This window comes from Trachemys scripta, chromosome 3, assembly GCF_013100865.1.
Source record: "Trachemys scripta elegans isolate TJP31775 chromosome 3, CAS_Tse_1.0, whole genome shotgun sequence".
NCBI classification, from domain to species: Eukaryota; Metazoa; Chordata; order Testudines; family Emydidae; genus Trachemys; species Trachemys scripta.
Genome location: NC_048300.1, coordinates 108,397,357 through 108,422,296, shown reverse-complemented (window position 1 = coordinate 108,422,296; position 24,940 = coordinate 108,397,357). Strand labels below are relative to the sequence as shown.

General features: G+C 40.7%; 1 protein-coding gene across 1 annotated transcript in view; it reads left to right on the top strand.

The window, feature by feature from the left end:
* Window positions 1–24,940, top strand: part of LAMA2 (laminin subunit alpha 2) — a 450,699-nt gene that overhangs the window by 313,961 nt on the left and 111,798 nt on the right. The window contains exons 30-34 of the mRNA XM_034766884.1: window positions 989–1,113; window positions 5,900–5,986; window positions 6,928–7,121; window positions 16,426–16,568; window positions 17,103–17,201. Of these exons, the coding sequence (XP_034622775.1) occupies window positions 989–1,113; window positions 5,900–5,986; window positions 6,928–7,121; window positions 16,426–16,568; window positions 17,103–17,201 (648 nt within the window). The remainder of the gene's footprint in view (window positions 1–988; window positions 1,114–5,899; window positions 5,987–6,927; window positions 7,122–16,425; window positions 16,569–17,102; window positions 17,202–24,940) is intronic.

Below are 24,940 nucleotides of genomic sequence, written 5' to 3'. Positions count from 1 at the left end.
CCAAAATCGAAAATCTGGAGGACATATTTTAATCTCGTGCTTTAAAAAGAGGACACTGTCAAGGTTTCCGGACCAAAAAAATGAACCTATTTTCAGAGTTTTCCCAGAATGACCTTCCTGAATTAGGGATTCCAGTCATTAACATATTTTTTCTCCTCCAAACTACTGCTTGTTGAAGCAGGAAACCTGTTGAAGAAGGGTGCTCCTCTCTGGGTTGGAGATACAAGAGAACCTGGGGAATGGAGATAAAAGGGGCTGGGTCGAAGTGCCTAGGGAAATAGCAGCAATGGACTGGAGTAAGAAGTATGCACCTGCTGTTTATAGGGTTTCTGGGTTGGAATCCAGAGTAGTGGGGAGGTCCAGCTTTCCTTGCCAGCCACAGGTAAAGGGGCATAAACCCCAAGCAGGGGACAGGCCTTATTTGGGAGCCTGAACAGAAGGGGTTCATTTGAATTTTGTGAGTGGGCCACAGGGCCAAACCACTGAAGACCCATCAAGGTCAGCCAGCAGCATGCAGGAGGCACCAAGGGTGCTGTGATACTGCACTTTGCCACTTGGAGGCACTCCAGAGGTGATTGCCCCATTACACCTGTAAGCCCAATATGCACTCACTGTTTGTTTCACAATAAACAACATGCTATTCTGATAGACAATAACATGCCTGCATTGGTGACACATTAAGATGGAGTGTTAATTGTTTCTCCTACTTTGACAGCTGGAGCAGAGAAAGAAAGGGAAAGATAGATGAACAGGATGGGGAACTGCAGGAATACATGTGGCTAGTTGCAGGCCTCCATTCCTCCTCCATGTAAACCCATATGTAACACCCACAGCATGTCTTCTGGAGAGTCTCAAACAAGGCAGCTCCAGTGAGAACTGCATCAGAGACAGTAATGTAGAACTCATTCCAGGAAAAAGATCCCTTGTTTGACTCCCTTGGGCTGGGAACAAAATACAGTCCGCTTTCTTTCTCCCTCCCTCCTCACAGAACTGCAGGCACAACACTGCTGGCGATCATTGTGAGAGGTGCGCAGTTGGATTCTATGGGAACGTCCGAGGATCTCCAGAGGACTGCCATCCTTGTGCGTGTCCTCTGACCATTCCCAGCAACAAGTAAGCCTGTGGCATTAAGCTGCCTCTTCCAGCCAATAATAACATTGTCTTGGTCTCACTCAGTATCCTCAGTCAGCTGTACACCGTATAAGTGCACGCTAAAAGATGTCCAATCCATTTTCACTAATTGATCTTGCTGAAAGAGTCAGGGACTGCTCCCTTGCTAATTAGTGATGAATAAATTAATAATGGGTGGAAACTGCAATGCTCCACAGCTAATGAATGTGTGTTACAAAAGATTTCTCATAAGTGAAGCTAGAGCAGAGCTCAAGTACAATGTAGCCACGAGGGAGTTGTAAATAGTCTTTTGCTCATATATTGTGTTGGTATAAATGTATTTCAGTGCCTTTCTCCTTCTGCTGTGCAATTTATTGATTCCTTATTTAATGTTACACGGGTTTTAGGCAATTTGTGAAGGATAGAATAGTTTAATCGCAATGCAGTTATTGCAGTATCCACTTTATTGGTTGCCTTATGCTAATGAACCTTCCCACCTCCCTCTTTCCTTGTTTCCCACAAATGATACTTGAGATTTGTTTGTTATTGTGGTGGGAAGCCCTAGGTGCCATCAGGAGTCATTCTTTGTTGCCTCTATAAGAGGTTTATGGCACATGAATTTTCTTTTGAAAGGCTGAGGGCATACAGCTTTCTCCAAAGCCACGTTCTGTGTTCTTTCTCACTGATTGACCTTTAGGATGTGCTAATAAGTACTTTGGTCAGTACACTTCCCCTTTGAGATGTCATCTTCTGTCTTCATCATTTTATAATTTTGGGGACGGTTTTGGTTTTCGGGGTAGGAACGGCTCCTATTTCCATCCTCAATACCCAAGATTTCATTGATCTTTCATGTGAAGCAAACGGCATCAAGAATTCTTTCAGAGTTCATAAGTGCTGAATCTAGATCAACCAAAGCAATTATTTAAGGATGATTCAAGGTATTCCCTTTTCCTCAGGAAATTGCTGTGCAACCTCCATAGCTCTTCCAAGTCTTATCAGCCCAGCCAATGAAAGACTTGAATGTGACTTGAATCCAGGTTTCTTCTGTAGCAGTGCAGAGCTTTAACCCCTGGGACATGGTCCACCTGCCTTATTTATAACAGAAAACGTTTTTTTGTATTGATTAGTTCAACCTTAGATTTGATAACTGCCAGCCTGATTATATTTGTTCCACTTTCTCACTACAAGCTCTTTGAGATAATATTAGCGGGGGGGGGGGAATCAGATTCAGCCACTCTGTTGTAGCCCCGTAATAATAAAACTACAGACACATAGGTGAAATACACATGAGCTGGTAATTGGATGACACAGATTGACACGATAACATTTTTTGAAGAAATAGAATTCAATTATTTTTATTTTTAAAGTTTTACAAGAACACAACTAAGTTTAAGGCTTTAAGTTTTTAAAGATGTTTTTGTTTTTCTGCACAATCAGCATTCAGCTTCAAATATGATGAGCTGAAAAACTGGAGGGAGTAAGTTGCTTATGGGTATGTGGATCTATTTTTACGCAGTTGAAAATGTGTTGGATAATGAGTTTGTGAGTAGTAGATCAATTTATTTACATTTTATGCAAAGGTGTAATTTTTATTACTCATTCAAGCACTATTGATTTAATGCATTATAGGATGCTGACTGCAGTATACCAAAGGGGGGAGTTCTGGGTCACCACCACCTCAGTGCTTTTTCAGCATTAATCTGGTTTGGCATTCCCTGCACAAATACTTGGATACATTTTGTAGCACTGCACCATTTTAATGTTTAGCTTAGCGCCCCCCCCCTCCTTTTTTTTTTTAAACTGTGAGTACAGGATCCTGACTTACTAATATTCCAGTAGTATGCTACTGTACACATTTCACAGGTACACACTACAATCACCAATTTACCATACGCATATGCCATAGCGAACAGAACTCGTTATATTCTGCATCTAAAATACACACATTCACTGCTTGAGCTAAAAGAAATTATTCTTTCATTAGGGTAGTATTAGGGCAAGAATGTGTGATCATCACAAATGATCTTTCCAAAGTCTTTAATGACCTCTTCCTAGTCAAAGCTCAAAACCAGTATTCCATCCCCATGCTCCTTGGTCTGTTAGCCATCTTTGACATCATCAACCATGCTCGTCTTGAAATCATATCCTCCCTTGGCTTCTGTTACCCTATCCTATCCTGATTTTTCTCCTCCCTCTCTGATCGCTCCTTCAGAGTGTCTTCAAGAGGTTCTGCCTAATCCTGCTCTGTCCTTGGTCCCCTTCTCTTCTCCCTCTACATCAGACCTCTGGTCAATCTCATCCACAAACAAAAAATCAGCTGTCACCTCTCTGCTGATGACTCACTGACCTACCGCTCTTCTCCAGACCTGTCTCCTTCTGTCTAAACTGAAATCTCAGCCTCTCTCTAACATCTCCTTGTGGATGTCTAGCTATCAGCTCAAACTCAACATGGTTAAAACAGAGCTCATAATCTACCCCTCACCTCCGAAGGCCTTCTCCCAGCACCACCATTCTGCCTGCCTCTTAGACCAAAACCTGGCATCAATAACCCATGAAGACAAGCCCTAAGATAATGACCTTTCCTATCCATGCACACAACTAAAACTCTTGTTCATCTCATGTCTTGATTACTGCAACATCCTTTTCTCTGACAAACACAGTTTTGTCCTGCTTATATATATTCAAAAATGTTCCTGCAAAGATAGTTTTCCTAGCCATTCACTTTGACCATGTCAACCCTTTTCTTTGCATCCCTCCACTGGCTCCTTTTCTCTGTCACACCAAACACAAACTACTCATCTTCACTCTTAAGGCCCTACATGGTCTGTCCACATGCTGCCTATCATCTCTCACTCATTATCAAGATGTCAACTCCCACTTCCAAATCAGCTCATGACGTCAGCTTCCATCACCCGCTAGTTAAATTTTCAAACAAGCACCTTTGTGCTTTCTCCCTTGCTGCCACTCATGCTTGGGAGGCATTCCCTGTAAATAGTCTCAAAGCTACCTCCTTATAGAACTTCAAAACCCTCCTTCAAACTTTCCTTTGCCATGATGCCTGCTAAAAACTTGACAATAGTTAGGCTGCTGGCTACTCCTGGGGGGAATTCTGCGTCACTGCACATGTGCAGAATTCATGTCACCCACAGATTTCTTTGCTTCCCCACAGAAAAATGACTTCTGATGGGGAAGCAAAGGGAAGCTGCAAGAGTGGTCACCCATCCCTCCCCAGCAGCACAGGCAGGTTGTTTCAGGTGCCCGAAGCCGCTAGTAGAGACATAAATCACTGCCGGCAAGGGAGCGGGACTGGGCAGTCATATGTGTGAGAGAGAGACATTCTGACCCTCTTACTCGCTATTGCGGCATGCTCGGCGTGGAGGGGCAGGTCTTTGGGGTGTTTCTGAGGAGGTAGGTGTGGGGCAGGCTCTGTCCCCATAGGCAGAGCAGAATGTAGCAGCCTGCCTCCTTAGTCAGTTGTTCCCATTGTTCTTAGTGAATTCCCCCAGGAGTATAAAACAGTTGTAAAAGTTTTAAGGCTCCTTCACATTGCCAGAGTGGTATAAAGGGACAGTATGGCCTTATAAATACTTATGGTGCTTTAGTGATTAGAACTCGTCTAAATTTTTGGACTGAAAAAAATATGCTCCATGAACTGTTTGCTACTGACCTTTCTGGTGATGGTCAGTAACCAATATAAATTGTGAGTTTGATTCCCCAGCCGTCACTTGCTCTTCAGTTGCCTATGATGTAACACTGAGCATATGGCTGCATATATTGTTTGACTAATAACTAGAAATTAAGGGTCAAACCTAGCTGCATTACTATTTGGGGTTTGGGGATTTCCTCTAGTGCTCCTCGCTCCCATTCTCCATCCATTGTATTGTAGTTTAAATAAATTACCTAAGTAATTGAAACCAGTGTGATTATATTACATTATTTTGACAAATAAAATATGCACAATTTTGCAGAATTTTAAAATATTGTGTGCAGAATTTTTTTTTTTTTTTGGTGCAGAATTTTAATTTTTTTTGGCAGAGAATTCTCCCAGGAGCAGCAAGTGTGATGAGACCACTGCCTATCATGCTAACCAATACTTTCTCATTGTTTCAGTGAATTCCCTTGTCTGTCTTCATCTATCTGTTGTCCCCCTGTCTTATACTTAGATCAGTGGTGGGCAACCTGCGGCCTGTCAGGGCAATCCACTGGCGGGCCACAAGACAGTTTCTCTACATTGACCATCCACAGGCATGGCCACCCGCAGCTCCCAGTGGCCGGAGCCTCTTTTTGTTCTGTTTGTACAGCACCTAGCACAGTGGTGTCCTGGTCCACAACTAGAAATCCTAGGTATTATGGTAATAATAATAATAAATAATAATCAGAAGAAGAAGTAACACTTCAGCAGCTCTGATTCTATCAGAGGGCAGAGGCACCCATACACACCACCAGGCGCTACATTACAAAACAAGGACCAGAGGACATGGAAATCAGCAAAGTGTGGCTGAGGTGGGAAAATTTACTGTTGCTGGAAAAACAGCAGAATTTTTCCCTTCACTGCTCACCCTTTGACACCATTCAAATCACAGCTAGGGACTTATAGAAGAATTGTTATCACTGATGAGTATCTCTCCACTAGATGCACATAGTAGGTACATAGTGAGTAAGAAAATCCTGATATTAACATTGAAGAGCAGACTCTATTACTGGCCTTGTATAGCTGCTTAGAGTGATATGGCATATCAATGGAGTACAGTAGAAATGGCTTTTTATTCTTTTTTTCCCCCTGGTTTAGCTTTAGTCCTTCTTGTGTTGCGGAAGGTCTCAGTGATTACCGGTGTACCGCTTGCCCACCTGGATATGAAGGCCAGTATTGTGAAAGGTATGGTAATTGTGTGGGCTGAGATAGAGAGAGAGAATTAAAAAGGGGACAATGTAGAAAGAGGCATAATGCCTTTCAATGGATGTCAGTAAACAACTTAGCATCTTCTAAATATGCTTCTTTTGATAAGTTATTTCCTCTTCTATGTATGGTTTAAAAATTGGATTTATCAGGTAGTTTTTCAACTTCTATTGTAAATTGACAGTGGATAAACCCATTATTATTAATGCCAAAATTCTATTGGCTTAGTCGTTTTTTACTCCATGTTCTTTTTCATTGTACTCCAAGATCTAAAGAAAATGACATGTTTATCTAAAATTATGTAATATACATATAAATTGTCCTGATGTCATCCTAAAATTCCCTTTTTCACTATTAGAGAAGCCTTCTTGACCTTGACCACAAAGAAGAAATTTACAATTAGATTTATTAATAACCAAAGAGACTGCAGTTGTTCTACCCATAACAACAAATAGCTGCATAACACAGTATGAATAAGCTGATCACAGTTAGCAAGAGATTATTAGTACAAATTTCACTTTTAAACACAACAGCCAGGCGGTCTCTTGGGTAGAATTTGGAAGTCTCTTGATAAAAGGTAGATCATGGAGGGAGATTTCAAGTCAGTCTGTTCAGAGTGTCTGCAAAACTTTCAGGGAGCATTAGGCCTTGGCACCACTTTTGCTCAACCCTGCTGCCCTGATTGAAACCCACATATTGATTACAGGATTGTGCCTATAATTAGTTGGTCAGGTGGTATGCAAATTGTTCCCTTACATAAATATATATTTGTTCATAAAGTGCCAAAAAAAAAACCAACCCCAAGACTTGTGCTTTTGAGCGCTCAACTTGGTATAGTCTTGCCAACTGCAGACAAGATAAATATAATACACTATGCATTCTTAAGAGGCCAAATCTGTGTTCATATTTATAATGTCTAGATGTTCCCCTGGCTTCTCCGGTGACCCAAGAACTCCAGGAGGGTCCTGCCAAGAATGTGAGTGTGATCCATACGGTTCACTGCCTATCCCCTGTGACCCTGTCACCGGACAGTGCACTTGCAAACCTGAATCCACAGGGTGGACTTGTGCAGGCTGCAAGCACCAGCATGTGCGTGATGGCATGGAGTGCATTTGTACGTATATTAACATTACCTCGGGGGGCGGGGGCATTTGTGGTGGTTTGTGTTGCATCTCAAGAACTGAATCTTGCTGTGGTGCCAATCGATTCTGTAGCTGTTTTGTTTTGTTTTTCTGAAAATATCCACCAGACTTCTCATTTCCCAAGCATTCTGGCCTCCAATTTTCACAAGCCTCAAGCTGCTGGGAAAATCTTAAGTACAGTTTAATAGCATCATTGAAAATCCACAACAAGGCTCGGAAGGACTTCTTTTAGTCAGTTTCAAAGTTTGCAGTTTTGCCAAAGGTTGGGGATGCTACTGTGACTGATTAAAGATCTGGGTTTATTGAATATTTTAGTATTCTCCTAAATGTTTAATCAGCAGCTGCACTGCTTTTTGCCATGAATCATACATAGACTCTGAAAAGTATTCATCAAGGCTTATAGAAAGCCTTGGACCTGCTGGTTCACAACCTCCTGTTGAAATTGAGAAGATAGAAGCAGTCAGGGTACAATCTATTCAGGAACAAAGAACGTCTTTTGTTTAAAAGATAAAATGAATAGCCAATCCAGCCTAAAACACTGTTGAGTTACATTTTACAAAACTTATACTTTTTGCCCTTGGTTTCAGTTTTTATGTGTTCAGATTGTCTTCTCTTTTATTATTTTTTGTAATTTGGTTTCCATGAAATTGGATATTATGTTTGTTCTGAGCCCAGAGTTTCATTTTTCTACGATAATTCTTTATGTATTATCAAAAGCACATAAAAATCAGGTTGCAGAATGTATTCTTGGACACTTAGTCAATCATGAACTGAAATAAGGCATTTTCTTAAAAAAAGAAAATTAATAGGAACTAATTTAATTGTGATTATTTTCCCCCTCCAGGTCTTCACATCATTGTTCCATTTAAAACAGAATACAGATAGAGATCCAATAAGCCCCTGTATATAAGATTTTTATTCTGTCCATACTTAAATATATTGGCAGGGAACAATGAACTGGTTTTAATGTTTTATCTGAATTTTATCTTGTTATTTAATTTTAATTGAAGCTTTTTTCATTTTGTGATTATCTTTTCATGTGAGGCTCATATAACACCAAAGCAGATAGGCACCATAAAACTCAGATTTATTTTCATGTTGGGTAAAATCCTGGAGTATTCGTTTAATCGTTACCATTAAACCAGCTAATATGTAATCAGGACAAATTGCAACCGTGCAACACAAACAGTGCAAAACAGCCTAAAAACCTAAAATTGACATGGAATAATGTAGCATATCTATCAAGAGCTAAGTATGCCTTTCGTTGTTTGAGAGGATGAATAGTGGAGTCCTGTTTAAAGTATACTAGGCATAATGGGCCTGATGCTGTAAGGTGAAGAACATTGCAGTCATTTGGGCTTTCAGAATCTCTCGGGAAGTGCTCAGAATTTGGCAGGATGAGGTTTATAAGTGTGCATACAGTGCTGGCTCTGTTGAATGTAGTACTCCCATTGCATTGGAGCCAACATTGCCTTGACAATGGACAGAGAGCTAGGTGGGAAACTTCAGTAAGTGCTGAAAAAGGACACTACACTCTCTGTATAAGTCTGTTAATATCTTCATATATTAGAGAGAATGATAGACAGACCCAATATACACCAATGTTATCGGGCTTGGTTCTCTGTTATCCCGCACCTTGTCTTTTCATTTACATCGGTGCAACGTGAGAGTAAAGTGCATGTAAAATGCTACCGAATCAGAATAGCAGTGTTCTACACCCTCTCTGCAGTGTTGTAAATAACAGCACAAGGTGCAGGGCAATGGACCATCAAGCCATGCTGTATATAGCCTCCTACCTATAAAACATTGACCGCATTTTCCAGTGTGGCATCTACAGTAAGCCATATAAAGCCATAGCTAGATACCTAAATGGAAGAGGCCTGATTTTCAGATTGGTTGAGCATCCAAAACTCCCAGTGAAGTCAATGATAATTTGTAAAATACAATACACCGTATTCATGCAATATTAAGGAAAAATAAGTCTATGGTTATTGTATTACTTATTAGTAACATAGCCAAAATTGTCAGTGCAGCCTCAACTCAGCTTGTGTTTTTGTGTGTATCCAAATAACTTGCATATATACAAAACAACATTAGTACTGAGTTTGCATGTGCAAATGGGTTTTAACATTTGCACACACAAGTGAAAGTGCTCAAAATTGCATGTAGAAGTGCCAAGTTGCAAATGCACAAATAGAGGTATTTTCTCTAATATGTTTTAATATGTGGCCCATATTATTCCTAGTTGTGCACCAGAGGAGACTAGTATTGAATAATATAAATCAGATATCACTCTACTCCCCATTTCCACAGGTCTGTCTGCTCCAGTGGCAGGTTGCCGATTCCCCAACCATAGTGGAAACGTTAGGTAGCCTAGAGCCAATATAGCCAGCTCTATAAAAGGGCCATTGCAGAGAGGCATCATTTAGCTGTAAAAAGGGCCATTGCAGAGAGGCATCATTTAGAGAATCTCTGAGGCTTTGCCCATCTCCCCAAGCCCACAGCTGTGTCAAGTTTAGCTCTGGTGCAACTGAGGGTTTGGCCCCTTTATGTTGTTATCCTTCAGCTTGCGCATATAAAACATTTTTTTCCCCAGAAAACACAATAAAACCCTTATGGCTAACCACTTTCAACTGTAATAAAATCATAATAATATTGATTACCTGACTAATAATGACTAAAATAAAGCAAATTAATGCCCCATAAGGAATGTTATATACTTGCAATATTTCAAAAAATGATATATGAGTATTTGCCTGGATATTTTTCTTCCCTTCAAATAATTTCATTTTAAATATTGGTGCATTGGTGGTAATTGCAAGAATTGAGATGTAAAGTCTTAGATTATTGGATGGTTTTAAAATGGTTTAGCTTAATGCAAATATACATAAACACATATAAGTAATATAAATTTAAAGCATAGTCTTGTTAAACTATTAACATTTTGGTCTATCATATTTAATATTTGTCCATTGATTTTGGATAGTTAACACCAAATGATTTCTACTAATTAATATTTTGGAAGTGTTCTTTAAATGGCAGTACCATATTTAAAAATAACACACAGAAGTTAAGAAATACAAATTGAAATCCTATTAAAAGTAAACTTTTAACCAATCTATTACAATGTAACATTATTTAAATGTAACATTTATATTTAAGGTCTCTTTTATACTAAACATCTTAATGGTGGAACAATTTAAAGTAACTAGGCAAAAAAAAAACCCACCATCAGAGAGGTGTGTTTGCATTTAAATAATCATATTTTTGACTGAACATAAAATTTATTTATTTACAATATAGTGTCATCTTGTCTAGCAACTATTTCATAACATCATTTTTGTTGCTTAGTAGGTAGCATTTTTGTCAGTGTTGTTTTGTAATAATTATATTTTAGAGAGCCACAGGCAGAATGGAAAAAAGGGGATTTTTTTAAAACATACAATTGTTGTACAAAGGGAAGAATTGGTTTACAGTCACATAATAACAGAAAGATAATTACATGTGGATAGACACATGGAATAAAGCTTCTTATTACATTCCCAGAACAAAACAATGTTAGGTCTAGTCTGATGAGCAGTGAGAGCAATGATGAGAAAAATTATATCCCAAAAATAAATTTCTTCTGAGAAGTTCAATAGTCAAAATAGTCTAGTATGCCTCTGAATTCATTCTAAGCTATTTATTTATTTTTAAATAAGTAATTTTGGTACTAATATCATTGCCCCCAATTGATTGGTTCCAGCTGAAACCATCAGATTTTCAAAAATTCCAGGAAGTGAATAGTTCGTATGCTCAGTGTCATGCTGAGGAGGCCTCCATAGTAATTAATATACATGATCCTTGAAATTTGGGTTCTTATATAGTCCAGTTCTAATGTCTTATTTTCCCCTTTTTGTTCAAACAAACAGTAGCCTTCATAACCAATAAGAAAATTAGCAACAGAGCTTATTTTTAATGATGCTGGGAACAAATTGTTTAATTTCAAATATGAAAAATTTCTGCCCAGATTTTCTCTGATTACTCATATATGTTAGTTTTAATTTGTAATAATTTACTCTGCTTAGGTACCCCATGATGTTAAATAATAAAAATATCTATGCATTTTTCACCACTATAAAATGTCACCATTGACCGACAGCTACCACAGCTCAGTGTCAGAGATCCAGGCAACACAATATCCTACTCGTAATAGATATTAGTTGTGGTATCTCGGGTATGGGGGTGTAAATGTTGACCTTTTGACAGTGACCACTGTATTTCAGAAATATGTGCTTCTCTGTCAGATTTAAAAAGGGATGGTCGCGGGGCCGGCGCTTCCAGTAGGCAACCCTAGGCGGTTGCCTAGGGCGGCAGGATTTGGGGGGCAGCATTTTGCCACCCTCAGCAGAAATTCAGCAGCGGGGGGTCCTTCTCCGGGTCTTCGGCAGCAATTCGGCGGCTGGTCCTTCACTTGCTCTGGGACCCACCGCCGAAGTGCCCCGAAGATGCGGAGCGGAAGGACCCCCGCTGCTGAAGACCCCAGGCCCCCTGAATGCTCAGAGGAAGAGCGCTGTCGCCTAGGGCGGCAAAAACCTTGGCGCCGCTCCTGGATGGTCGCAATCCTTTATGCCCATGAGTAACTCAGTGTATGGGTGTTGTCTTTTTGCAGCTCTCTGCCCCTTCACCTGGATTAGATGGTTTTGGACATAGAAACATGGCCACAATATGTAACTTGGAGTTTCCAAAGTTCTCACGCTTGTCCTCCCTCCCCCTTTCTCCTCCAATATGGCTTGAGCCAAAGCCTACTGAAGTCAATGAAAATATTTCCATTCATTTCAATCGGATTTGGACCAAGTCTATAGTCTGTTGCATCTTATCTGAAATTAGATCCTGCTCCTGCTCCTGCAAAGACTTACACATGCTTAACTTTACGCTCTGCAAGTAGTTCTAGAGACTTCAACTGGACTGCCCAGAGTGCATCAGATCATGAGTGAGTCATTGGAGAATTAGGATCTTAGATTGTAAACTCATCTGGACAGGGACTAAGACTTTGTGTGTTTGCACAGTGGCTAGCACAATCCTGATTGGCCCCAATCCTGATAAGAGCTTCTAGGCTTTGCTGTAATAGCCATAATAAATAAAATGATAATTCACCTATTAAGCACTTTTCAGGGGATCAATTATATGTACAATTTAGACTCATCTGTAAAAGTGTAGTCACAATATTTTGAGATCTGCAGCAATATTTAAACAACAAATCCTTATCCTCAGTTATATACTGCCAACATGGTACTAATGTGGAAACAAAGACTTAAATGAAAGGGTGAAAAAGAAAAGGGAAAGGGAAAAAATGTACGACAAATAGAGAAGCTGGAAAAGATATTTAATTATACAGAATTTTGTTTATTTAATTTAACCCTGTGAAAAGAGATGGACATTGCACTACACCATGCAGCCAACAAACCTGCAACTACTGCTGGAAATAGAAAATTTGAGTGAATGTCCTGCCATCAGCCCAGCAATTCCCAAATTCCCCAGTGATGGGGTAGCATCGTCAGCAGATGGGATTGCAATCCTGTGTGAAGAGGATGCCTTTTTTCTCTACAAAATGGCAGACTCCATGTGGCGTGACTTCGCATGTATGGTTCATGTGAAGTCACGCTATGCAGAGGACAGCATTTTGTGGAGCAAAATACCATCCTCCATGCTTTCTGAGGTGGCATGAAGCAATGAAAACGGGGTTATGAAAGCAAAAAGTTTGAGAACCACTGCACCAACCTCTGCACGTTTAAATCTTGCTAGCTACTGAGTCTCAGCCATCTGCAACAAATGGGGGATTATGAACAGTGGAGAATAAAAGTGAACCTGAGCCATAAAATTTTGATCCAGATCTGGGTCTGAGTTTTCCCAAAATTTGGAGACATAGAGATCACAGGTGAAATCTTACCTCCAATGAGGTTAATGGCAGAACTCCAAATACATTAAATGAAACCAGGATTTCACTTCTTTTTCCCTAATGAAAAAGGGGTGGAGATTATATAAGATTAATTAGTTTAGTGAATGTTCTGCACAATCAAGAACGACACTTGGGATTGATTCCAGGTTCACTCTCCCACTCTCTTTACTGGCAGTGCCTGGGATTGCAGAAAGAGGAGTAGATAGTAGTCAACATAAAAAAATCAATAATTATCAGAGGTTGCCATATAGTGATATCAGAGATTCCATGGATTTCCCTTATACTTAAGCTGGGAAATAACTCTGTGTAATATGATGTGTTGGCACTTTAATGGTGATGATAATATTTAAGACAAAATTCTTGGTTCAGTTACACAATACCAATTTCAGCCATAATATTTTGCTATCTTTTGTGATGCAGAACTTACACTGATGTGAATGAGTTTTTTCTGCACACTTAGGGAGAGTGGCATATTAGACTTGAGGTATTTGTAGTACTAAGAACAAAATTATGCTCCCAGACACTGGCGGTTTGCCTTGCTCTGGAGCATTCACTTTTACAAAAAAGTATCAACATCGATCACCTCAGGAGTGAATCCGTCTCTGCCCTACTCATTCAGAAAAAAACTTTAAAAGATAAAGCATTGTATAATAATGATTCAAAACACTAGAGCTCACAGTGGTTTAACTACAGTGTTTTGGATCATTATTAGAATATTCCATGTGGGTATTTTTGTAATGGAAATTCCATGTCATATGAGAGCTTGAAAGGGAAAATAGAGGAAAATGAGAGATCTTGTGAGATCTTTATGCCATACAAAGGAATTCCAGAAAAAGGAAGACTTAATGGAGAGACTTAATGGAGAGACTTTAAAATATGATCTGATCTGTGTGTATTGAAAAAAAATCTGATTCCATTATCATTATCTTTTGCTTTTTTACTTAAAATAGGTAAGTGGATAGATGTCTGTAAAACATGTATATCTGAAGTGTCATTTATTATGCGATCAGTGTTTGTGAAACCATTTTTCTTTGGCATACATGCTTTCTGAGATGCTTTTCACTAGGAGATAAGTCAGAATATTTACAGTACATATGATGCATGAGAGATTGTGGTGAAAACTGAAAATACAATATTTTGTATTAATTGCCAGCCGAAAAGATTGTAATAGTGACGGCACGATTTGCCCCTTACACATGTGCACTGCTATAATGATCTGAATTTAAAGTTGCATTTGTTAATGTCAGACAGTGATTTATGCTGACAGTTTTATAGATAAAGTTTTGGAAACATTTAGTCAGATAAAATACATTCATACTCTTGAAATATTTGCTATTGCTCCAGTACATTCAGACTGTGTATTGGAGTAACTGTCTCTTCTCCTCAGCTGTGGTCCTGACTTGATGTAGTTCATCTTTTCAGCCTGATTATCAAGCTAGAGGTGTTAATTTATATCGCTTGCTCACAGAAAACTTATCAAATGACAGTTTATTCATTGAGAATACTTCATGTTATAAGCTATTCAAATTTTTCCTGTTACGGTAAATTAAGTTTGGTTTTAACTTGCAGCCCATTTAAATTTCTAGTCTCTTCAAAAATATTGAGGGCAACTAGAAATTTCTTATTGTTTTATGTAATATACAAAATAAAATAAATCAGAATAAAATAAAATATCCCTAAAAAATCCCACACTTTAAAAGAACACTGTATTTCTCTTAGGCAATGGATGTACACCCTCCAAAATGGCTATCAGATCCGTGTGTCTTCTTGATCAATTAGGAGACAGATATTGGTATATAAAACACACAGCTTGCCGTAAATCATGCCTTTATCTTATGGAAATATGTCTTCTCTCTCTAAACACAGAGATGACAGGAGGTGGGCCAGAAATAGGTTTTTTGACATACAGGCATAAACCAAAATATAAGGGCCTTCATTAGAATAATGATAATGCACTTCATCTCAAGCAACAAACTATTGAGACATAGGGGAAGAATTAAATGAAGAGAGGAACTCTTCTAATAACAATATCTATTCTCTTTCCAGTGTGGCTAGCCTACCTACTTCTTACTGCACTAAACCAACATCCATTTTCTCTCATGCCTCTCCAAGTAGCTCCTTGGTGTATTAAACCACTATCCATTCTTCTTTCTACATCCACAATTGGACCAGCCCCCTGCTTCACAATTCCACTGGCCTCACCTGATTTAGAATGAGGGAACATTCTGATGACTGTGACTGAACATTATGAAAAGCAGAGGAGATTTAATCTACACGGAACAATAGATTTCAGATGAAACTGTCATTCTGCATTGAAAATCATCTACCATACATCCTATTTTTACAAAGATGCACATTTTGCTTAATGGTTTCCTAGCCATTAGGCAGCTTAAAAGGGTGTTGTTGAGTGAGATAATTACATCCTTGTAAAATTTTAGGCACAGCCCTCTGTGTCTCTTAGCATCCCCAGTGTATTCATTGTTTCACAATTGCTCCACCTTCTGAAATGCTGTATAGCTTTACTGAACCTATGTAACACATTTGTGCATGATGATGAGAGACTCATACTCCTAGAGAGGCAGACCCATAATTTTCTGTTTACAGGGTGAATAATTTTCTGTCTACAGGGTGAATAACATTAGACTATAAGGTTATGTTAGCTTCTTTTAATGGATGATAAAGTACTGGGGAGAAAAGATTCAAACGCCTTTAAGGCATATGCAGTACACAACAGTCAAATAAATTATAATCTGAATAATGAAATGAGGTAGAGGAAAGCACTAAATAATGGGAAGTGATCAGCATTTTCATACTGACCCTTTCTGCAATCTGCATTGCAGTTTAACTTGCTTGGCCGTGCTGCTATGTGTGGTGTGACTATAAAGTACATAAATGACATGAATTCAAGAGGTTTGCATCTATTCAAATACATGGCAGCACAATCTTTTTTCAGTTCTTTTTTTTAGTGCTCTTTAGATTTGCTGAATTACCTGCCTGCTTTCTCGAGACTTCCTCTAAATTGCTCGCCGAAATTAGGATTTTGTACAGGCTAGTCTATAACGTGTAATTTTCCCCCTCTTTATCCCAGGTAAGTCTACAAATTTAACTTCATAGGTTTTATATCATACTGTCCCATTATCAAGTTCTAGGCAATATTCCCTAGCTATTGTTTTCATATTTTTTTCTAGTACCAGACATTTGTTGGGTTTAATTATCTGAGATTGGTGGCATTATCTTTCACAGAATGTAAGTGTACTGTAAAAGATTTCAGACTCAAACATCTGCCTTAAATGCTTAACAGGAATAAATATGCTTTACTGTCCCTATCCTTACCACAGTTTGTGATGATGAATGCATAGGACTCCTTCTAAGCGACTTGGATCGACTAAACCAGATGACTCTGAGTGTCAACCTCAGTGGCCCGCTGCCTCCTCCATATAAAATGCTGTATGGCTTTGAGAACACAACACAGGAATTAAAGGTATACGCACAGCACGCATATATCAATCCAAGGATTCAGTACAAACATGTATACATTTGCCCGTACACATAATCACAGCTAGAAGTAGGGGAAAAGAAAAATTAAAGGTTTAATTACTTCAAACTTGTCACAGTTGGAAAATAGTTATTACAATTATGTATTTTGACTTATGATAATAAGTAAATCATGCAGTGGTAATTTATGTTTGTTCACTTGGATGGAAGGAAATATATGGCAGGCATAGAGAAAATGAAATGAAATTCTAGTAAAAATAAATAGTATTCTTGTTAACAGTCCATAGAGCAGTTACATTGTAGTGAGTGCACTGTATACTCTACCACATGCGTATATTTTATATCCTATATTAAAAGATTTAAAGCTGTCAGGACCTCTGAATAAACAGTTTTGGATGAGTGTGACATTAGTCATTAGTGTCAAAAAGGAGTAGCATCTGCAATGAGAAGAAAGCTTTGATGTTTCTTCCCTCCATTATTTCTGAAGCCCTGAAATCCATGAAATAATTTTTTTCCCTAGCATTTGCTATCACCTCAGCGAGCACCAGAGAGACTCCTTCAGTTGGCACAAAAAAACCTGGATACCCTTGTGACAGAGATGGATGAGCTATTGACAAGGGTAAGTCTGTAGCATTCTGAGGTAAAGCTAGGGGTTTGTTTAAAGGGATGCTTCTAAGTGACAGACAAAATTCTTTTTGAAGATGAATTAAACATGAATAAATGGCTGAATTATAAATCACTTTTCACTCCCAAAGTGCCAGTTTCAAATCACTCCCCACCCCTCCCCTGACATCCTCTTTTTTTGGGGTGGGGCAATATGTTGAGATGTGTTCTTTTCACATAAACATATAATGTAAGCAGAAGCAGGTACTCAGCAAGAATGAAAGGATTTGAAAAAGATAGTGCTAAAGGAAAGAGAGCCATTATTCTGGCAAATATGAACAAGTCTCAAAAGGTTGCTTCTAGGAGTTCTTTTACAAAACCAACAGTAGTTAAACCTCCAGATTATCACAGAGTGACTCCTGTGGCTGGAGCCCGTCTTTGGGTAGTAGAGGCTTTCAGCAAGTGAGTTAGTAGATTTCTCTCATTTTCCCTGCACTGATGTTTTGCCTCTTGAGCAGTCTTTGGGTTTCTGGAGAATCATGTAACACATAACATACATAATAAATGGAAGGAAGGGGAGGTTGATGATAATGAATATAAATCATAAGTTAGGAATTGTAGGGAATTGATAAGGAAGCAAAGGGAAGGGATAAAAGGAGAAATCTATGGCCAGCAGAGTTAGGGACAATAAGAAGGAGTTTTTAAAATATATTAGGCACAAAAGGAATCCTGACAATGGAATTTGGTCCATTACTAGATGGAAATGGTAGAATTATCTATCATAATCCAGAAATGGTAGAAATGTTCAATAAATATTTCAGTTCTGTATTTGAGGGGAAAGAGATGATATAGTCTTATTGTATGGTGATAACATTCTTCCCATTCCACTAGTATCTCTGGAGGATATTAAACAGATTATACTAAAGTTAGATATTTTTAAAGCAGCAGGTCCAGATAACTTGCATCCAAGAGTTTTAAAAGAGCTGGCAGAATTGTTCACTGGACCTTTAATGTTGATTTCAATAAGTCTTGGAGCACTGGGGAAATTCTGCAAGACTGGAAGAAAGCTAATGTTGTGTCAATTTTTAAAAAGGGTAAATGGGATGACGTGGGTAATATAGGCTCGTCAGCTTGATCTCAATCCTAAGCAAGATAATGGAGCGGCTCATATGGGATTCAATTAATAAAGAATTAAAGGAGGGTAATGTAATTAATGAAATCAACATGAATTTATGAAAAACAGATACTGTCATAGAATCATAGAATATCAGGGTTGGAAGGGACCTCACTTGATATCTTTTTTTTAATGAGATCACAAGTTTGGTTGATAAAGGTAATAGTGTTGACGTAATATACTTAAACTTCTGTAAGGCATTTGAATAGGTACTGCATAACATTTTGATTAAAAACTAGAACGATATAAAATTAACATGGTGCACAGTAAATGGATTCAAAATTGGCTGACAGGTGTCCAGGTGTAATTGTAAATGGGGAATCATCATCAAGCTTGCCTGGGGTCCTGCAGGTATCAGTTCTGGGCCATACGCTATTTAACATTTTTATCAGTGGTCTGGAAGAAAACATAAAATCATCACTGATAACATTTGCAGATGACACAAAAGCTGAGGGATTGTTAAATAGTGGAGAGTAGGTCACTGATTCAGAGCGATCTGGATCACTGTGTATTATGGGGTGCAAGCAAAAATATGTGTTTTAATATGGCTAAATGTAAATGTATACATCTAGGGATAAAGATTATGTAGGCTATAATTACATGATGGGGGACTCTATCATGGGAAGCTGTGATCTGAGAAAGACATGGTGGCTTTGGTGGAGCTGAACATGAGTTCCCAGTGTGACACAGTAGCCAAAAAAGCTAACTTGATCAGAAGATGCATAAAGAGGAGAATTTCGAGTAGCAGTAAAGAAGTTATTTTACCTCTGTATTTGGCACTGGAATGACCACTGCTGGAAGTATATAGGTTCGATTACAGTCTATAAGCACCTACATGGAGAACAAATATGTAATATTGGGCTCATCGGTCTAGCAGAGAAAGGCATAACATGTTCCAAGGGCTTGGAAGTTGAAGCTATACAAATTCAGACAGGAAATAAGGTGCTCATTTTAAATGGGAGCAATTAACCACTGGAAGAAGTTACCAAGGGTTGTGATGGAGTCTCCATCAGTGACAATTTTAAAATCAAGATTGGATGTTTTTCTAAAAGATCTGCTCTAGGAATTGTTTTGGGGAAGTTCTATGGACTGTGTTATAAAGGAGGTCACACTAGTTGATCACAGTGGTCCCTTCTGGCCTCGGAGTCTATGAATCCCTTTTCAGAGGGTTAGCCATGTTAGTCTGTATCAACAAAAACGAGGAGTCCTTGTGGCACCTTAGAGACTAACACATTTATTTGGGCATAAGCTTTTGTGGGCTTATAACCCACTTCATCAGATGCATGGAGTGGAAAATACAGTAGGCAGGTATAAATATACAGCACATGAAAAGATGGGAGTTGCCTTACTTGAGTAGGGGGTCAATTCTAATGAGGCCAATTCAATTAGGGTGGATGTGGCCCATTCCCAACAGTTGACAAGAAGGTGTGAGTATGAACAAAGAGAAAATTATTTTTGTAGTGACCCAGCCACTCCCATTCTTTATTCAGGCCTAATTTGATGGTGTCAAATTGGCAAATTAATTCCAGTTCTGCAGTTTCTTGTTGAAGTCTGTTTTTGAAGGGTTTTTTGTTGAAGAATTGCCACTTTTAAGTCTGTTATTGAGTGTCTAGGGAGATTGAAGTGCTCTCCTACTGGTTTTTGAATGTTACAGTTCTTGAGGTCTGATTTGTGCCCATTTATTCGTTTGTGTACAGACTGTCCAGTTTGTCCAATGTACATAGCAGAAGGGCATTGCTGGCACATGATGGCATATATCACATTGTTAGATTTGCAGGTGAATGAGCCCCTGATGGTATGGCTGATGTGGTTAGATCCTACGATGGTATCCCTTGATTAGATATGCGGAAAGAGTTGGCAACGAGCTTTGTTGCAGGATTGGTTCCTGGGTTAGTGTTTCTGTTGAGTGATGTGTAGTTGCTGGTGAGTATTTGCTTCAGGTTGGGGGGCAGTCTGTAAGCGAGGACTGGCCTGCCTCCCAAGGTCTGTGAGAGTGAGGGATCGTCCTTCAGGATAGGTTGTAGATCCTTGATGATGCGCTGGAGAGGTTTTAGTTGGGGGCTGTAGGTGATGGCTAGTGACGTTCTGTTATTTTCTTTGTTGTGCCTGTCCTGTAGTAGGTGACTTCTGGGTACCCTTCTGTCTCTGTCAATCTGTTTCTTCACTTCCCCAGGTGGGTACTGTAGTTTTAAGAATGCTACATAGAGCTCCTGTAGCTGTTTGTCTCTGTCTGAGGAATTGGAGCAAATGCGGTTGTGTCTTAGGGCATGGCTGTAGACAATGGATCATGTGATGTGGTCTGGATGAAAGCTGGAGGCATGTAGCCACTATGGATGTAGAAGCTCTCTACACCAACATTCCACACAAAGATGGACTATGAGCCATCAGGAGCAGTATCCCCGATAATGTCACGGCAAACCTGGTGGCTGAGCTTTGTGACTTTGTCCTCACCCACAACTATTTCAGATTTGGGGACAATTTATACCTTCAAGTCAGAGGCACTGCTATGGGTACGCATGGTCCCACAATATGCCAACAATTTTATGGCTGACTTAGAACAACGCCTCCTCAACTCTCTTCCCTTAACACCCCTACTCTACTTACGCTACATTGATGACATCTTCATCATCTGGACCCATAGGAAGGAGGACCTTGAAGAATCCCACCAAGATTTCAACAATTTCTGCCCCGCCATCAACCTCAGCCTGGATCAGTCTATACAAGAGATCCACTTCCTGGACCCTACTGTGCAAATAAGCAATGGTCACATAAACACCACCCTATACCGGAAACCTACTGACCACTATACTTACCTACATGCCTCCAGGTTTCATTCAGACCATATCACACGATCCATTGTCTTGACACCATCAAATTAGGCCTGAATAAAGAATGGGAGTGGCTGGGTCACTACAAAAAATAATTTTCTCTTTGTTCATACTCACACCTTCTTGTCAACTGTTGGGAATGGGCCACATCCACCCTAATTGAATTGGCCTCATTAGAATTGACCCCCTACTCAAGTAAGGCAACTCCCATCTTTTCATGTGCTGTATATTTATACCTGCCTACTGTATTTTCCACTCCATGCATCTGATGAAGTGGGTTATAGCCCACGAAAGTTTATGCCCAAATAAATTTGTTAGTCTCTAAGGGCCACAAGGACTCCTAATTTTTTATGTATCCCTTAAAAGCAGAATTTTCTTTTTCAAATCCCCTGGGCCTGAATATTTCAGAGAAATAATACACACATTTGTGGGATTGCCTCTTACACACAGGTTCACTCAGTGTTCACGACGGAGTTGTAAAGTGCCCAGGAGGTCTCAGACATATTATGCGTTTTGGTTTTCCTGTTTTAAATAGTCAAATGATCTGTTTGTTGTGGTTGTTCATTTCTCATTAAACTGTACAACAGTGGTTCTCAATTTACCATTGTGGGCCACATATGCAGCTCTCTGTGTCATGTGGGCTGCATCCACACAATATATATACTACCCGTATGGCCCTGAGGGTGTAACATGGGCCGCAGCTGTGTGCTGATTGGGCTGCAAGCGGGCTGCAGGTTGAGAACCACCGCTATAGAGCACTGTGCTGTAGATCTGCTCTCAGCACCGTGAGTTGTTTCCGTGTCCAGTTAAGAATTGCACAGCAAGACAGAGAAATTTCTGATTTAAAATCAAATCTACTTATCACGAAGAGTCAATCAGTGGGGCTATCAAAATGGCAATCGCATTTACAGTGATAAATCAAATAATTTTTAAACCACCTTTATTTTGAGATGTCACTTCTATGTGCTAGTTATTCTTTTTATTAGGAAAGCTTTTATTTCAGATTAGAGCTTCAGTGCAGAGATTGGAATATTGTTAGGTCATCCATCAGAGAGAGTCTGAAAGGAAAATAATATAAAGTGTGCCACCTAATGGTTGAGAACTCTGAGAAGGGGAATTGATATCAGCAGTGCTGAAGTTCAAGTATTTGATGGAACATTAATATAAAGGACTGGCAGACCAGGAGAGATGATATTCAGCAAAATAGTTGAATTGTTCCTCTGGACATTAATTAACACACACACACATGACACTAAGGGTATGTCTACACTACGAAATTAGTTCGAATTTATAGAAGCCGGTTTTATTGAAATCGGTTGTATACAGCCGATTGTGTATGTCCACACAATAAAATGCTCTAGGTGCTCTAGTCGGCAGACCGCGTCCACAGTACGAGGCTAGCGTCGACTTCCGGAGCATTGCACTATGGGTAGCTATCCCACAGCTATCCCACAGTTCCCGCAGTCTCCGCCGCCCCTTGGAATTCTGGGTTGAGATCCCAATGCCCGGATGATGCAAAACAGTGTCGCGGGCGGTTCTGGGTACATGTCGTCAGGCCCCTCCCTCCCCCGTCACAGCAACGGCAGACAATAGATTCGCGCCTTTTTATCTGGGTTACCTGGGTTACCTGTGCAGACAACATGGAGCCCGCTCAGCTCAGCTGAGCTCACCATCACCATATGTCCTCTGGGTGCCGGCAGACGTGGGACTGCATTGCTACACAGCAGCAGCTGCTAACTGCCTTTTGGCGGTAGACGGTGTAGCATGAGTGATAGCCGTGGGGCTGGCAGCCGTAGTGCTGCATTGCACCAGCCCCTTCCAGGCGATGGTATATTATGACTGGTACCCGTCGTCATCATACTGGTATGGCTGTCAATCATGGCCACCTGGGCAGACATGCTACTGTTTTGATGATGACGGTTACCAGTCATAATATACTATTTTCTGCCAATTGCCCAATATTGTCTGCTAAGCACCCAGAAGAGGCCGAGGGCGATGCTGGGTGCTGGCGGACGTGGGGCTGGCAGACGTGGGGCTGCATTGCTACACAGCAGCAGCCCCTTGCCTTTTGGCAGATGATGGTATATTATGATTGGTATCCGTCATCGTCATACTGGTATGGCTGTCACTCATGCTGCAGCGTCGGCTGCCACCTTAAGATGTAAAAAATAGATTTGTTCTGTGTTCATTTGCTTCCCCTTCCAACGTGAAATCAACGGCCTGCTAAGCGCAGGGTTTCCAGTTTAATCTTTGGGGGGACCATTCTGTGTGACAGTTGTTTGTGTTTCTCCCTGTTCCTGTACCTGTACGCCATGTCGTCACTCGGCCCTCCCTCCCTCCCGCCCTCCTTCTCCTGGTCCATCAGATACTACTTTCGCGCCTTTTTTCTGACCAGGCGCCATAGCTAGCACTGGGATCATGGAGCCCGCTCAGATCACCGCGGCAATTATGAGCACTATGAACACCACGCGCATTGTCCTGGAGTATATGCAGAGCCAGAACATGCCAAGGCGAAACCCGGACCAGGCGAGGAGGCGATTGCAGCACGGCGACGAGAGTGATGAGGAAATTGACATGGCCATAGACCTCTCACAAGGCACAGGCCCCAGCAATGTGGAAATCATGGTGTCACTGGGGCAGGTTGATACCGTGGAACGCCGATTCTGGGCCCGGGAAACAAGCACAGACTGGTGGTACCGCATCGTGCTGCAGGTATGGGACGATTCCCAGTGGCTGCGAAACTTTCACATGCGTAAGGGCACTTTCATGGAACTTTGTGACTTGCTTTCCCCTGCCCTGAAACGCCAGGATACCAAGATGAGAGCAGCCCTCACAGTTGAGAAGCGAGTGGCGATAGCCCTGTGGAAGCTTGCAACGCCAGACAGCTACCGGTCAGTCGGGAATCAATTTGGAGTGGGCAAATCTACTGTGGGGGCTGCTGTGATCCAATTTGCCAGGGCAATGAAAGACCTGGTGATAGCAAGGGTAGTGACTCTGGGCAACGTGCAGTCAATAGTGGATGGTTTTGCTGAAATGGGATTCCCAAACTGTGGCGGGGCCATAGACGGAACCCATATCCCTATCTTGTCACCGGAGCACCAAGCCACCGACTACGTAAACCGCAAGGGGTACTTTTCAATGCTGCTGCAAGCCCTGGTGGATCACAAGGGACGTTTCACCAACATCAACGTGGGATGGCCGGGAAAGGTACATGATGCTCGCGTCTTCAGGAACTCTGCTCTGTTTCGAAAGCTGGAGGAAGGGACTTTCTTCCCGGACCAGAAAGTGACCATTGGGGATGTTGAAATGCCTATCGTGATCCTTGGGGACCCAGCCTACCCCTTAATGCCATGGCTCATGAAGCCATACACAGGCAGCCTGGACAGTAGTCAGGACCTGTTCAACTACAAGCTGAGCAAGTGCCGAATGGTGGTGGAATGTGCATTTGGACGTTTAAAAGCGCACTGGCGCAGCTTACTGACTCGCTCAGACCTCAGCGAAAAGAATATCCCCATTGTTATTGCTGCTTGCTGTGCGCTCCACAATATCTGTGAGAGTAAGGGGGAGACCTTTATGGCGGGGTGGGAGGTTGAGGCAACTCGCCTGGCCGCTGATTACGCGCAGCCAGACACCAGGGCAGTTAGAGGAGCACAGCAGGGCGCGGTGCGCATCAGAGAAGCTTTGAAAACGAGTTTTGTGACTGGCCAGGCTACTGTGTGAAACTTCTGTTTGTTTCTCCTTGATGACCCCTCC